General features: G+C 37.2%; 1 protein-coding gene across 9 annotated transcripts in view; it reads right to left on the minus strand.

Moving 5' to 3' along the window:
- Positions 1 to 13481, minus strand: part of CADPS2 (calcium dependent secretion activator 2) — a 308892-nt gene that overhangs the window by 138013 nt on the left and 157398 nt on the right. For all 9 annotated transcript variants that reach the window (XR_010469580.1, XM_065048851.1, XM_065048850.1 and 6 more), the window contains exon 8: positions 7233 to 7372. Coding sequence is in view for 8 of the 9 variants with exons in the window: in XM_065048851.1 (XP_064904923.1) it covers positions 7233 to 7372 (140 nt within the window). In the remaining variant the exon portion in view is untranslated. The remainder of the gene's footprint in view (positions 1 to 7232; positions 7373 to 13481) is intronic.

A 13481-nucleotide genomic window follows, 5' to 3' on the forward strand; every position in this document is an offset into this window, starting at 1 on the left:
CAGCTGAAGTCAGTACTCTGCTACCCTTTTTTTAAACTAGAAGAAAAAGTGCAATAGCAACAAACAGAAAGCTAGATGGTGCTAATATACTGACTTTGTGGTTACAACTAGATGTGCTATGCACAAACATGGAATGACAAATGAAACCTTATAAAGAGATACAGAAGAGTTTACATAGGTAGATGAAGAAACACTACAGTTAAATAAGTATTTACTTATCTTTACGTTTGATTCAGGCAATTATGTTGTGTTGGTAAGAAATGAAAAAGGGCAACAGGAATCTCTCAGATAGCCTCCTCTCCCTTTTGTAAAAGAAAAATGCTACTGTCTTCACAAATAAGAAAAGTATTTTCAGTAACTGCTGAAAAGTGATGTAGAAAGTTATTGTTTTTATCTCATGGAAAATAGTATTAATTGAAAAAGCCTACACTACATATTACCATATCGTAACTATTAGAAAGGATTTCCTATGATGTTGGATATATACAGGTTTCTAACACTGTTCTTCACTTTGAAGCAACTATATACCTAGTCATTCTAAGAGAAACTAAACTTGACATTTTAGCTTAGCCAAAATTTTGTTTCATCTTCTTAACATTGGTAAAACAAATAATTTAGAATTATCATGATATATCTATGTGTTTCTGCTCAGAGAAAGGTCTGCAACCAGTTTCACACAAAGGCCCAGCTGTGACAGGGAGACTGCAGCGCTTGTTAAGTGTGATTGCATTCCTGACATCTTACTGTGTCTGTAAAAGTAACCCAGAATTGAAATAGAATCATTTTGGTATGGTCACCTTCCACATTTCTCTGAAATAATGATACTGGGAGCAGATAATCTTCAGATCAGCCTTCAGATTACACATGTTGAAGTTACAAAGCTTCTTCTGTTTCTCTTTTGCCCTTCTTTGCTAGGTGGTCATGGACAGCAGCACGTAAGAGTTAGTACCACCACTGCTCTGCCTAACTTCAGTGTCCCTTGGGCTCTTCTTAGCTGACTTACACGCTCACTAGTAGCTGTGACAATGGTTTCTCCAGGTGACAGTCTCACAGTGCAGTCTCACAGTCTCACAGTCTCACAGTCTCACTGCCCACTGAGAAGCCAGCAAACCCCAGCGCTATCCTCAGCTTGGCCACCGAGTTGCCTGTGACCTTGTGTGATCTCTGTTCATTCCTGTGCTTCATTTCTGTAATACAGTTATACTCGACTTCCTCTCCAATGAACTCATTTATCAGTGGGTGACAAGTGCCATAAAAATGAGAGGGGGAAAGTATTTATCCTCTAATTCTGCATCTTGGAAGACTGCTAACCAGGGCATTCATCTCAGAGATTTCCTTTAGCTCTAAAACTACAGCAGCTGGAGGAGAAACATTATACTGGAAACAGAAGCTAAATTTATAAATGCTCACCTAAGAACATTTCACTCAATCACAAGTGCACAAGAGAAAAAAAAATAGGAAATACATGGTGGTTTTTTTTTTATATATTCTGAAAATACACCCATAAAATAATAATAATAAAGAAGTTGACAGGGAAAAATGCTTTCACAGAGATTCCTTATAATTTTGGAGAGTACAAGTTTGAAAAAGTCACAAAAATAATTGCTTTACAGATGAAGAGGGAGAAAATCTGGGCATGTACGTGCTCAAATCACAGAATCACGGAATCATAGAATGTTAGGGATTGGAAGAGACATTGAAAGATCATCTAGTCTAATCCCCCTGCTGGAGCAGGAACACCTAGATGAGGCTACGCAGGAAGGCTTGTAGAAAGCATATTCCAAACACAAAAGTTTAAGAAAGTAAATATAACATTTCTATATGCCACATCTCACAGCAGAAAGCAGAACAGAACTTATAAGAAGAAATTTTGCCTTTCAAATGTCGGAGAAAGCTCTGGACAACAGTTATGCTGAAATGTTTTACTTCAAAAGTCAAACCCAAATAATACTATATTGTCATATTGCTCTGTTCAGGCTGTTCAATATGTAAGAGTTTCATTTTATGTTATTATTTACTTCCCTCCTTTCAGTACGATCTTTAAGCACTACTAATCCTTTTAAAGCAAACTATTTGAAAAAAATCTCACAATTCCTTTTTTACTTCTAGGTCAGAAGCAATAGAATAATACCCTTTAGTAGCCACTAGGCTATGCTAACGGACAACTCAACTGACATAAATTCTACTTTTAAAAATAATGTGTGCTTTAAATGCAAGCAAATGTGCAAAGGCACATTAAAAAACCCACATGCATTAGAAAACATATTTACAGTAACACTCGTATCTTGAGTTGATTAAACTGTCCAGCTTGGGTTTTCAACCTTAATTTAATTACATGTTAAGGAGAGCCAACTGAGCCTTGCTGAAGCAAACAGTACCTGCCTAATGCTGCTATTCTAACTCAGTAGAAATAAACATCCTTTTAGCATTTTATATAGGAATTTTTTAGGTCAAATTTTGCATATTTCCTGTAATGATTTGTTTTCATTTCAAGATTGGAATGGAAGAAATTAATAGAAATGTTTAATAAAAACTCCTTTTGTATGGATTTTGGCTTTACTACCTTAATAAAGAAAATTAAAAAATATCTTGTATGTGCTCTGCATTTTACACAAGGAAAAGTTTACCACATTCTATGAGAAGACATACATTATAAATTATGAGAAAGGAATCTGAAGTATCATGAAGTGTCAATAATCGGAACTGTTCTACAAATCCCCATTAATGAGTTTACTTTGTCATTACTCAGAATTTCTAGCTGTGCATGCTTCCCCTTGCAATCTATTGTCAGAGTTTAAATAAAAATGGATGGTTATGTATCCTTTAGGTTGTTTCATACTTTGAGAGCCTTTCATGCAAGCATTAAAAAAAATGTCTAAAATAAATAATAGGATCATGTTTACTATAAGACATGTATGAGTCTTCCTTATTTTTAAAGAATATAACAGAATGCATAGAAAAATCATGGAGTGTTTCCTTGAACAAGTGTTTTTCTAAAAAATCTTATTACTAGAGTAATACTAGACAGCTGTATGAACGTCTCAACACAAACACTAGTGTAAACCTAATGTGGTTAGCAAAGCTGCCTTTTTTTTCGCAGAGGTAGAAATGAGCTGCTATTACGATTTGTAGTAGTGTTGAGTCATAAGGATTTTTATTTCTTGCTCTTAGAAAGGTAAAAATTTATAATGAAAAAAATCCCAAGTTTATGTATTTTTTGAAATATAATTATTTATTATGACTGTGGAAACTCAAGGAGGGAACACGATCTGAAGGTGCTTCAGTCCAGAATACTATTTGTGAATTAAAAATCTCAGTTTAAGGCAGTATAATTTGTATATTTGAATATTCCTGAAGCTTTTGTGTGAGACAGGTTTCGAAGTCTTTCAGCATAACTCCTGTGTCAATAAGTCAAGTCAGTCTTAAATAGGAGAAACTTTTCTGAAGGAGTAAAACTATGAACTCACAATTAACTTGGGCCTGTGGGTTTTGCTGATGCTGCAGTAACTGAAATATTTTAGCATAGCTCCTATATCTGTAAAACCAGTCTCTTATCACCATTATTCTTTTTTAATCATGATAGAGCATAACCTAATAACCCCTCCCCCCACTTGGCAATTGGCTGTGGGGTAAAATTTTAATTCAATTACAAATAAGCTTTGAGATTCTCAGCTGAAAGGCATTTTTTAATGCCCACAGATTGCCTTTTTTCTCTGATGAGAGAAATATAAATCTTATATGTTAGCTTAAATTAAACTGATACAGAAAACGTCAGTTGTCTAGTTCAAAGACTGGGCAAAGATAAAGCATAAGATGTTTCTGAAAAATAAACTGAAGAATTAGAACTTAACTGTGATAATCATACTAACTACATTAGAAGTCTGTTATTAAGGCTGTAAAATTCAACTTGCTAACATGATGAAATTCCAGCAACAAGGATGATCACATTCTTTCACCCTTTTATTCCTCCCTTTTAGTGTGTTCTGTGTCACTGTGCTTAAATATCTGACCACATACTAAAAATAAAATAAATAAATAAATAAAATAAAATACATAAATAAATAAAAACCTCCCAGACCTTTTCACTATCCAGGACAGCATCAGCTGCCTTCCAGTTCTTCAGCACTTTATTTTCTCCTATGGCCTCTTTCATCTCATGTTATTCAAGCACTGCTTTACAGAGAGAACAGAGTTATTGGCTTTACTATCTCATGCAGGTTCACCAGGGATCTGCAGAGCCTGCTACCACGATAACACTGCCTGGCAGAGCATGAGCCTTTGGCCAGCTGTTAGAGAAGTGGCCGTGCCCAATGTCCCCAGCTTGTGAGGTGTGCAGGAACCTTTTCTACCAGTTGCTTCCCAAAATTTACCTCCAAATGTCTAGGACACTGGGAGGTCGTATTATTCTCACTTCGTAATGGGAGAACCGAAGCACTAAAAACTTTAGACTTCAGATATTAAGATGAAGATCTAATTTTTCAGACATTTGGACTCTTTACAGCGCAATGTATACTTGCAGCTCAGTTTCCACTGATTTTGGCTAGAAGCTGTGAGTGTTGGACACCTCTATGAAATCAGATTCCTGTTTATCAAACTGGGAGCAGGAAACAAAAAATATACCACCAGTTACTATATGTGGAAACATTTCAGTCTCTTACAGGTATGTCTGTCTGTGTAGCACAAACAGGGATAAAACCCAGTTTTTCCAGGCATCCCTCAAATACCTTAACTGCAAAATATTCCTTTGCCTTTCTGTAATACTGTCCATCATCCACCACGTGTTTCCTGCCTCTTCACAAATAAGGATTTCTCTGATAACACCACAGCAGTTCAGAACCAGAATAACTATAATCTGTGTGTTAAAGCAGGTGGGAATCCCTCTTTAAAAAATAGCATATGACCACTTAATACTTGTAGTCACCCACGAACTCAGAATAAAGTTGCAGAGAGTGTCCAGATGGTGCCTTTCCATAACATTAATGGTTCCTAACTGTACACATTAATAATTCTTCTAATAATTCTTCCCTCCAAACATCATCTTCCTTCCTCTTACTGCAACTCCAGTACTATTGTACAGTATTTCACTAACTTTTTCAATGGTTCCTGCAGGAATTATTAACCTTTTATTTTATTTCACTTATATTTATGGTGGAGGAGTCCATACAGCTTTCCCTCGGTGCCCTAACTTTTCTAAACAAATGTGTAGGTAATAATCATTATAACTAATGGCTATAAAGAGAGGGAAAAAATAACTGACCTTGAGCATTTTTGGTAGGAAGAGCAACAATATTTTTCTGTAGAACACTGACAGCAGTGACCCTGATGTAAAATGAAGCAGAAAACTCTTCCAGGATAGTAGGATTAAAAATCAATGTGAGGATGTAACCAGCAGCAGATGAAGAAAGGGGTAATGATTTAATTAAATTACTGAAAGTAACATTTGATTTTGCAATCCACTTAATGCTCAGACAGTGACATAGTGACATAGACTTGTATGGAAAAGCAAACTAGGAAGGTAGGAAGACCCTGTGAAGACCTCAGAAGAACAGCTCCTAGCCAAGAAAGCCTCTGGGTAAACCCAGGACCATGACGGGAGGAAGCACTGGAGCCTTGTCCTTGTTTCTGGACCCTAATTTGGCGTTGCAGACAACATGATCCCAACATTATCAGTGACCTGATCGAAAATGGGGACTTTTCCCAGTCACGTCTTGGGATAGGTGCATGGGAGCACATTGCTGACATAGCTGTAGTGTGGAGTATGCAACCGAACCAGGTCACGTGCAAGTGAGATGCATCTGTTGTGTGTCATTCATTACTGAACTTCAAGTCATCCCATCCCCACATCTGCCTTTTGACAAATCAGTGAAGAGAGCAGCAGCACCCCTGCAGCATTCACTGCTTCAACTGGCTGAACACTTCCAGCAGCAGGAGATTGAAACTATGCTAGTGGACTGAAGCTAGACAAGGATGTGCCACCATTACCAAAACATTTCAGAGATGTTTGGTGACTGCAAATGAGTGGGGTGCAGGGCGAGGACTGATAGAACATCATGCTTCAGTGGAGATAAGCATTTTTTCTCCTCTCTAGGTCCTATTCACTCATGTCGGCCCAGTCTTCCTGCTCTCTCCTGCCACAATGTCCCATTTTCCTTATTCATGTGTTAGCACCCTTACTTGTGAGTTTTCTCAGTCCCAGTCTCCAAGCGCAGTAGCTCCAGTTGCCCCATTGGCTCCACAACTGCTTTCCCTCTCTCTCCTGCTAGCTCCTGGTCACCAGCCACAAGTCTCACTGTCATAGTCCTGATCATTTGTGTTTCAGGTTCCCAAAACCAAAATGAGGGCTGGGGTTAATATCTGAGAAATTTCAGCCCAACCAATTACAGCTTTGCCAAAACTTAAATAAGGTGGTTTTGCCTTAAATTATTGAATCTAGGGAATTTTGGCAATTGCTGTCTGTACACAAAAAGCAGAATATTAACAGGAAGAGACTAAAAAGAAATGTAAATAAATTCTGTAAATGTAAATGAATTCTATGTTAACAGGTTGAATAGTCCATTTTTTTTTTTCTAAAAAAATGTACTTCTACTTAATTCAGAAGTTGAAAGGATGGAAAATAGACGTGGTAATTGCTGTATAACAACAAGTACAGCCTTGCTTACTGTTGGCAACAAAACCTGTTTTTGCAATTGGGATGAGGAGCAGCGGTGGCAGTTGGGTGGGGGAGCTGCCTTTATGAATAATCTATTCCATATAGTTTCAGTGTTAGACAGAAAAAGCTCCCTTAAATGGGTATTTGTACATAAGTTCCTTTCAAAAGAAATGCCACACAGCAGACAGGGTAAGAAAAGAGGAGACTGTTGTGCATACCATCACATTCAGGTATATAATTAACCCTATTTTAATGGAAAAATATGTTTCTCCTAAATATCCACTCTTTTTTCCAAAGTGCTATCAATTGCAACATTCAAAATTAGCTTCTAAATGACACTGTACTCTTAGTTCTGCATTTCAGAGTTAACTCATCCTCTGTCTTTACAGATCACTGAACATCTGAAATGAATGTTATTCCTGACTATGTATAAAATAAGGATATTAACACCATGTCATACTATAGCAACTGTTGAACACATTTATAATGTTTTACAAACTTTGTGTTTTTAGCTACATATGTTTAAACACAAGCACAATGAGGCAAAATAATAAATACAGACAGCCAGAAAACGGACACTTACCCACAGTGCTTCATGTGAGGTGGTTTATCCATTCTCACCGCCAGTTTAATTTTCAAGTCACTGTCCTGGCTGTTTTTGGGGACTATCATTTTATGCAGATCAGGTGACTTTGGGCTATTGGATGTTGGATACAATACTACCTGCAGGTCATAAAATAAAAACTTCAATGAGCTGACACAAAAACCACCTGCTATTCCTTAATGGAAACTTCTAATCAACTGAAGATTCTTATTGCATCTACTCCATTCTGAAAGATGATTAAAAATGCTTTAATACATCTAATAAACCACTTGACTCAATCTTATTGTCATAGATGGATTTCCAAAATTAACTCATTAATTTTCTTACAAAGGGTAATTTTCATATTATGAGTTCATAAAATTTCGTCCTCTGTTAGTTCACTCTGAATTAACAGTTTTAAACAAAAAGGAACAGTTGACACTTGAAAATAGTCATGTACAATTAAACAAGAACCTCAACTTTTACATTACTCAGTGCTCTGCTGGAAATGTCCTATCAGAACAATTTGCTGTAGCATTCTGCAACAGATCACTCCTCCAGCAGTGACATTGCTTGAGTCAAGAGAACCAAAATGTGTTTTCTTACAAACTCGATTTTTTAATCATTAGCATTAATAAAAGCCAATTACAGTAAAAAACTGGAGAAAGTGGAGATTAATTCCAAAGCATGTTTGCTGCAAATGGAATATAATAAATGTAAGATACTATGTTCAGTTCACATAAGAAAACTACACTGAATTTTAAATATTTATTTTCAAAAATACGTCTATAAATTCAAGAGTTTTACTAGCTAATCATTAGTTTTACATTAATATAATTCACAAGCTGTTAAATATTTTTTTATTTACCACGCAGAAAGTTTATCCATTTATAGTCAGTACAATTAAACATTACTATTTTATGAACTCCTTACCCACAGTCACACGTTTAGCAGTTAAATGCTGCTGAAACATAATTTCCTTTCATTCTTCTTATAAGCACTACTTTTTAATCAATCTAAAATATTCTAAACATGCTATTTGGGAGACTTTCATAACATTCAATGAGTTCTGAATTACCATTATCACAAAGCAGTATTTCAAAAGTAAAAACACTCTAAAAAGCAGCATTCTTCACATATTTTATTTCTTGAAAACTAAAGTTAATCATACCATTAACCATCTAGTTAATCTCTTATACATAGTCCTTGTGCCTTGTGTCACATATATAAAACACAATATACTCTCCTCTGTGTTATTAGGAAAGTTAAATCGAGGATTTGAGTAAGAAACTGCAGCCAAGCATGAATCTAACAGTTATTATTAAGCCAAAAATATTACAATAGTGTCATTCAGATCTAATAATTAAAGATGACGTAAACTGAAGGACTTCAGCTTGTTATCTCAGTATTTTGCAGAAACATGTTCCTGCATCCCATTAATATCAGAAGCTCTAGCGAAGGAGAGAAATATGATATATCACCTCTCATCAACTGTGCAACCTTTACAACACCGGTGGGAGAAATAACCTGTCAGAACTATTGAGCATGTTCAGTACCTTTTAAAGAGACAGGAAAAGGAAAAGTATATTCTGGTTTTAACAAATCAGAAGGCTGCTATTTGGTTTTTTTGTTTGTTTGTTTTTTTCTTTTTGCAAATGCATAGTAAACACTCCTTATTACAGAGTTATTCTTTCTTTCTCAAGAAACAAGATGATTCTCATTTTTAGTAAAACCTATCTCTTAAAAAAACCCTTAAAAGCTTTATAAGTATGGCAACCTTTGAGCTCTGAAGCATCAAACAGAAAATTATTTTTAGTTTGTTTATATTTTTAAATGCAAGATTATATAAACACAATTATTACCCATTCCTTGCATTTAATCACTCAGCATTCACACAGGACTGTAGCTGATGTTACACATTTTTCCTTTTCTACAGGCTGCAGTTCCTGTTGTCCTGTACCAGCTTATAACAGCTCGTGCATCTCAAGCAACACCCTTCTTTTGTAAACTTACTGAGTTTTAAGCATGCGCATGAAAATATGAGCAGACAAGTGTATAATTAATTCATAACTTCAGTACTGATAATTTCTTTTCTGAATTTTTAAATAAGTATTTTGGAGCTTTGTTTTCAAACCTCTCACAATGAATAAGTATCTGGCAGAATATTTAAGTATGCACTGTGTTGTGTTTGTATTACACCTTGTCATGCCTCCCAGCATTAAACAATGAGAGCTAAAAGAACTTTGTCATCAAACTTTTTATCATTATACACAAACACATGTACACAGTTGCACACAAAGCATTTGACAGGCATTAATTATCTTCACAAAAAACTTTATACTGACATTGCCCTTCAGGGCAGCACTAACCATCGTGTACCATATCATCAGGTGGCATGAACTATAAGGTCCCAAGAAATCAGTGAAACCAAAATACTGGGCAAACGTTTCTTGACAGGAGTAGCAAAAAGTTCCTGAAATTTGTACTAAAAGCATCCTCTCCACTATGGCACACTGCACTGCAATATCATGGAGACACTTTATAGGCTGTTCTGCCTCAGATTTCCTTTCAGCAATGCTTAAGGGATTTTTACCTTCTAGTTACTGTTCTGTAATACATTTTAAAAAATAAAATAGTATCAACTCAGATGTCTTCTCTAAGGGATATAAAACTCACGTGCAGGATACACTTTCACTGTATCAAAACAGTGTAGTTTGGTTGGGGTAATTCAGTAAATTCAATCATCTCATGATCATTAAAAATACTCAACCATGTGGTCTGATTTTATCTAGTATAACATTTCCTCAGACGACATTGAAACTGAAAAAGTGGAAAGTTAACTTTATGACTCTCCTCATTTGTATGTAAAACAAACACAAAAATCTTAAATAAAGTAACACATTTATGGATATGTGCAAGATGACATTCTCAAAACACTGTTCCTTAATTGTGAATGACCAAAAATGTTTGTCTCCTGTGATGACAATAAAAAAGGTTAAAAGATATGAAGCTAGTATCATTTGATGACTTAACTAGAATTTATTGTGATTCAGTTGTGTATCAAGTTCCCAACAGGAAAAGTTATTTGAAGTACACCTAAGCCAAACAGTCAATCCTGCCAAGCAACTATTAACTCTCCTCTACCTTTGGCACATCAATCATATCTTCTTTTAAAGGGATGGAAGAAAAGTTGAGTTGTCCAAAATACTCTGAAAGCTTGAACAAAGCAAACTTGGGACAATCTCACTTTTTTAGAGCAGACAACCAAGCAGAAGGTTCAGAGTCAAAAGCACTGTGCAGAAATACCTCTTATCTGTATCCTCATGTTTAGATAAAGCTCTCAAGATAACCATCCTTGGCCGCTGTTGTCCTGTTGTCAAAAGCAAATGCGGCTTTCAAAAGGGATCAAGGAAGCTAAGAGGCAATCAGACTGGCAAGCCTTAAGTACACCGGAGAAAAATCAAGAGTCAAAATAATCCCTACTCTTTCCTCCATCTCACACTTGTGGTGGAATTCAGTTTCACCCAACTCAAGTCCTTGCATCCTGGCTGCTCCTCCTCCCCATCCTCTATTCCCACCCCAAAACGTGGTATTCAGGAGTGGAACCCAAGCACTGGAGTTACTCTTTTTACCCAAGTATTTCAACTGAGATAGAGTTTACAAGTTGGGGTGGTTTAGGACACATTTTGAGACCATTTTCAGACTTTGGGCATCAAACCTTGGTAATCATGGTAATTCTAAGTAGACTATGCTGAGTTTTGGCTCGTTGTCAGAGGCAAAAAAGATGAAAGTGAAGATCTGCAGCTCCTCCTTAATGCCCTGGCTGAGAGGCAGATGACACCTCACATGCTATTACAGAAACCCCTTATTTCACCTTTAGTAAAGCTCACACCACACAACCTTAAAGAAAATAAAGGTGAACCCATCCCTCGAAGTGCTCAAGGCCAGGTTGGATGGGACTTTGAGCAACTTGGTCTAGTGGAAGGTGTCCCTGCCCATAGCAGCTACGTTGGAACTAGATGATCTCTATGGTCCCTTCCAATCCAATCCATTCTATGATTCTGTGACATGAATCTTCATAAAACAGCCTGGGCCATCTTCAAAAAGACTCAACCTATCCTTATCCCCAAGGAGGTGCCCGATGTCTGGGGCTTCCCTGGTGTCCCCCATTCTGCCCTGCTCCTTGCCACCCCAGGGAGCCCCTGTTGCTTCTGGCACCCACCTTCCTGTCCTTTCTTCAAACTGCACAGCCCCAAATAGGAAAATCATGAGATTTTATGAGACAAAAGGAGTTCGCATGACTGATGTGCTCTTCCAGAGCACAAATGGCACTACATTTTTTTTGTCATTGACCAAATCCACATTTTCTTCTTCCCTCATTCCATACCTAGGATGAAAAATTTTAGCCTCAACCCTTAAGGTCTGGCTAAGTTACAAGCAATTGACAACTGAATCTTAATCTCACGTGCCCTTAATCATAAGCAGCATTGCGAGCTCTCTTCAGAATAACCAGTACACTCATGGTCATGCAAAAAATCTCACGATGAACTGGAGAAACCAAGTTCTTTAACTCCTGTGCTCTACCACAGACACTTCAAACTTGATTTGTGATTACTTAAAACTGAAAATCCACAATTGCCCAATACATAAGATCATATACTCCCTCAACTGCATCTGTTCAAACTTTCATCACGCAACAGGACTAATTCATTCTGTGAAAGGCCTTCTCTTTCACGTTTTAAAGTGTGATTATTTGAAAAGATGCCAGTGCAAGCAGAGAGGACAGGGAAATTTTATGTTATGAAATAAGCACCCATAATTATTTGGCACATGCAAATTTATGCTGCTGGTCATTGTCTGAGTAAAGATCATAGGAAGATCTCCTAGTTAAATACACTCTTTTCCTGATTTGAAAATAGCATGATAGATAGATAGATAGATAGATAGATTGCTGAAGCTGGTTTGAGATAGGAAATAGACGACTAGTGAAAGTGTAGAAACCCTTTAATGTTTATGTTGTTTGTATAACTCTGGCCCCAAACTTACTAAGAGGACACTTACCTGTTTTAGACAGAGATGTCTACTGACTCCTCTCAAGTCACCTTCTCCCCTAACTTGAAAGTTTGGAGCTGTTCTGAGTTATGTCAGCCTCTCGCCCAAAGACAGCTTAACATCAGAAGGCCAGAAGCTGTTGCCAGTGTGACAAGAACTGAAGCTCCCTGAACACCCCAGGCACAGCACTGCACTCATGTCCTCTGAGAGCTCTGTCACGATGTGCTGCTGCCAGCAGGACAAAGCAAAAGAAGCTCAAGGGAAGGGACAAGGTTGGAGGTAGGAGTGGGAAAAGGAGATGGCTCTCCTGAAACTAACTTCCTTAGAGAAGTTCTCACCTAGGGAACCCCTAAAGAAAGGGTTAATTTGAGCTTGATCACCAAGGGAGCTTATGAGTATTTTACACAAGCTCCATCATCTCACCTATTGAGTGATCTCTCGCTTTTCAGTGATGATTGTATTACCGCTGAAACACTGAGACAAGGTTTCAGGTAACAGTCAGTTATATCAAAGAGAAAAACTGAGCAGACTCATGGTGAAAGAACTACCTAAAATAATGTTGCTGACAAAGAACTGGGAAGACTTTGCAGTTTATACAATCAATGGGCCTCTGATGCTGCTGCCACCTGAACCTTAATAGATCTTAGCAATTGATAAAAGTTGTCTTTAAGCCCTTCCCAAACAGCCTATCCCCCTAATCTAAGACAGAGCATGTCGGAATGAAAAATATCTCAAGAATTTCTGACAAGAGGCATTTTCAGAGAAGCTACTCAGAAAACCCCTGTTAGCATGGAAACAATAACACTCAGCCAGGCACAGCAGGGTGCTGACAGGCAGACTGCTCAGGGTACAAGGGAAAAAGGGGAAGTTAAAGCAATCTCTGATCATCTTCCAAACTTAAAAAAAAAAAAAAAGGCCAGAAAATCTCAGACCTGCTAAACCTCAGTAATTTCAAAATGTGATGGAGAAACACATTCTGCAGGATGACAGGCTTTAAATTAACATATTCACAGTACAAAATTGTCTCTGTTCAGCCGCCCTTCGAATGCAGCACAGAATATAACGAACATGCCCGGTGCAGTCGTCATTCAGAAACTAGGCAATCACACAAGTATTGGTACCTAGTGAGCAGAGCTATTTTATAATATCTTTAAATCAAACCCAGAGTAACAGGACCAATGAAAAAAACCACATAAA

This window comes from Columba livia, chromosome 1, assembly GCF_036013475.1.
Source record: "Columba livia isolate bColLiv1 breed racing homer chromosome 1, bColLiv1.pat.W.v2, whole genome shotgun sequence".
Taxonomy (NCBI): domain Eukaryota; kingdom Metazoa; phylum Chordata; class Aves; order Columbiformes; family Columbidae; genus Columba; species Columba livia.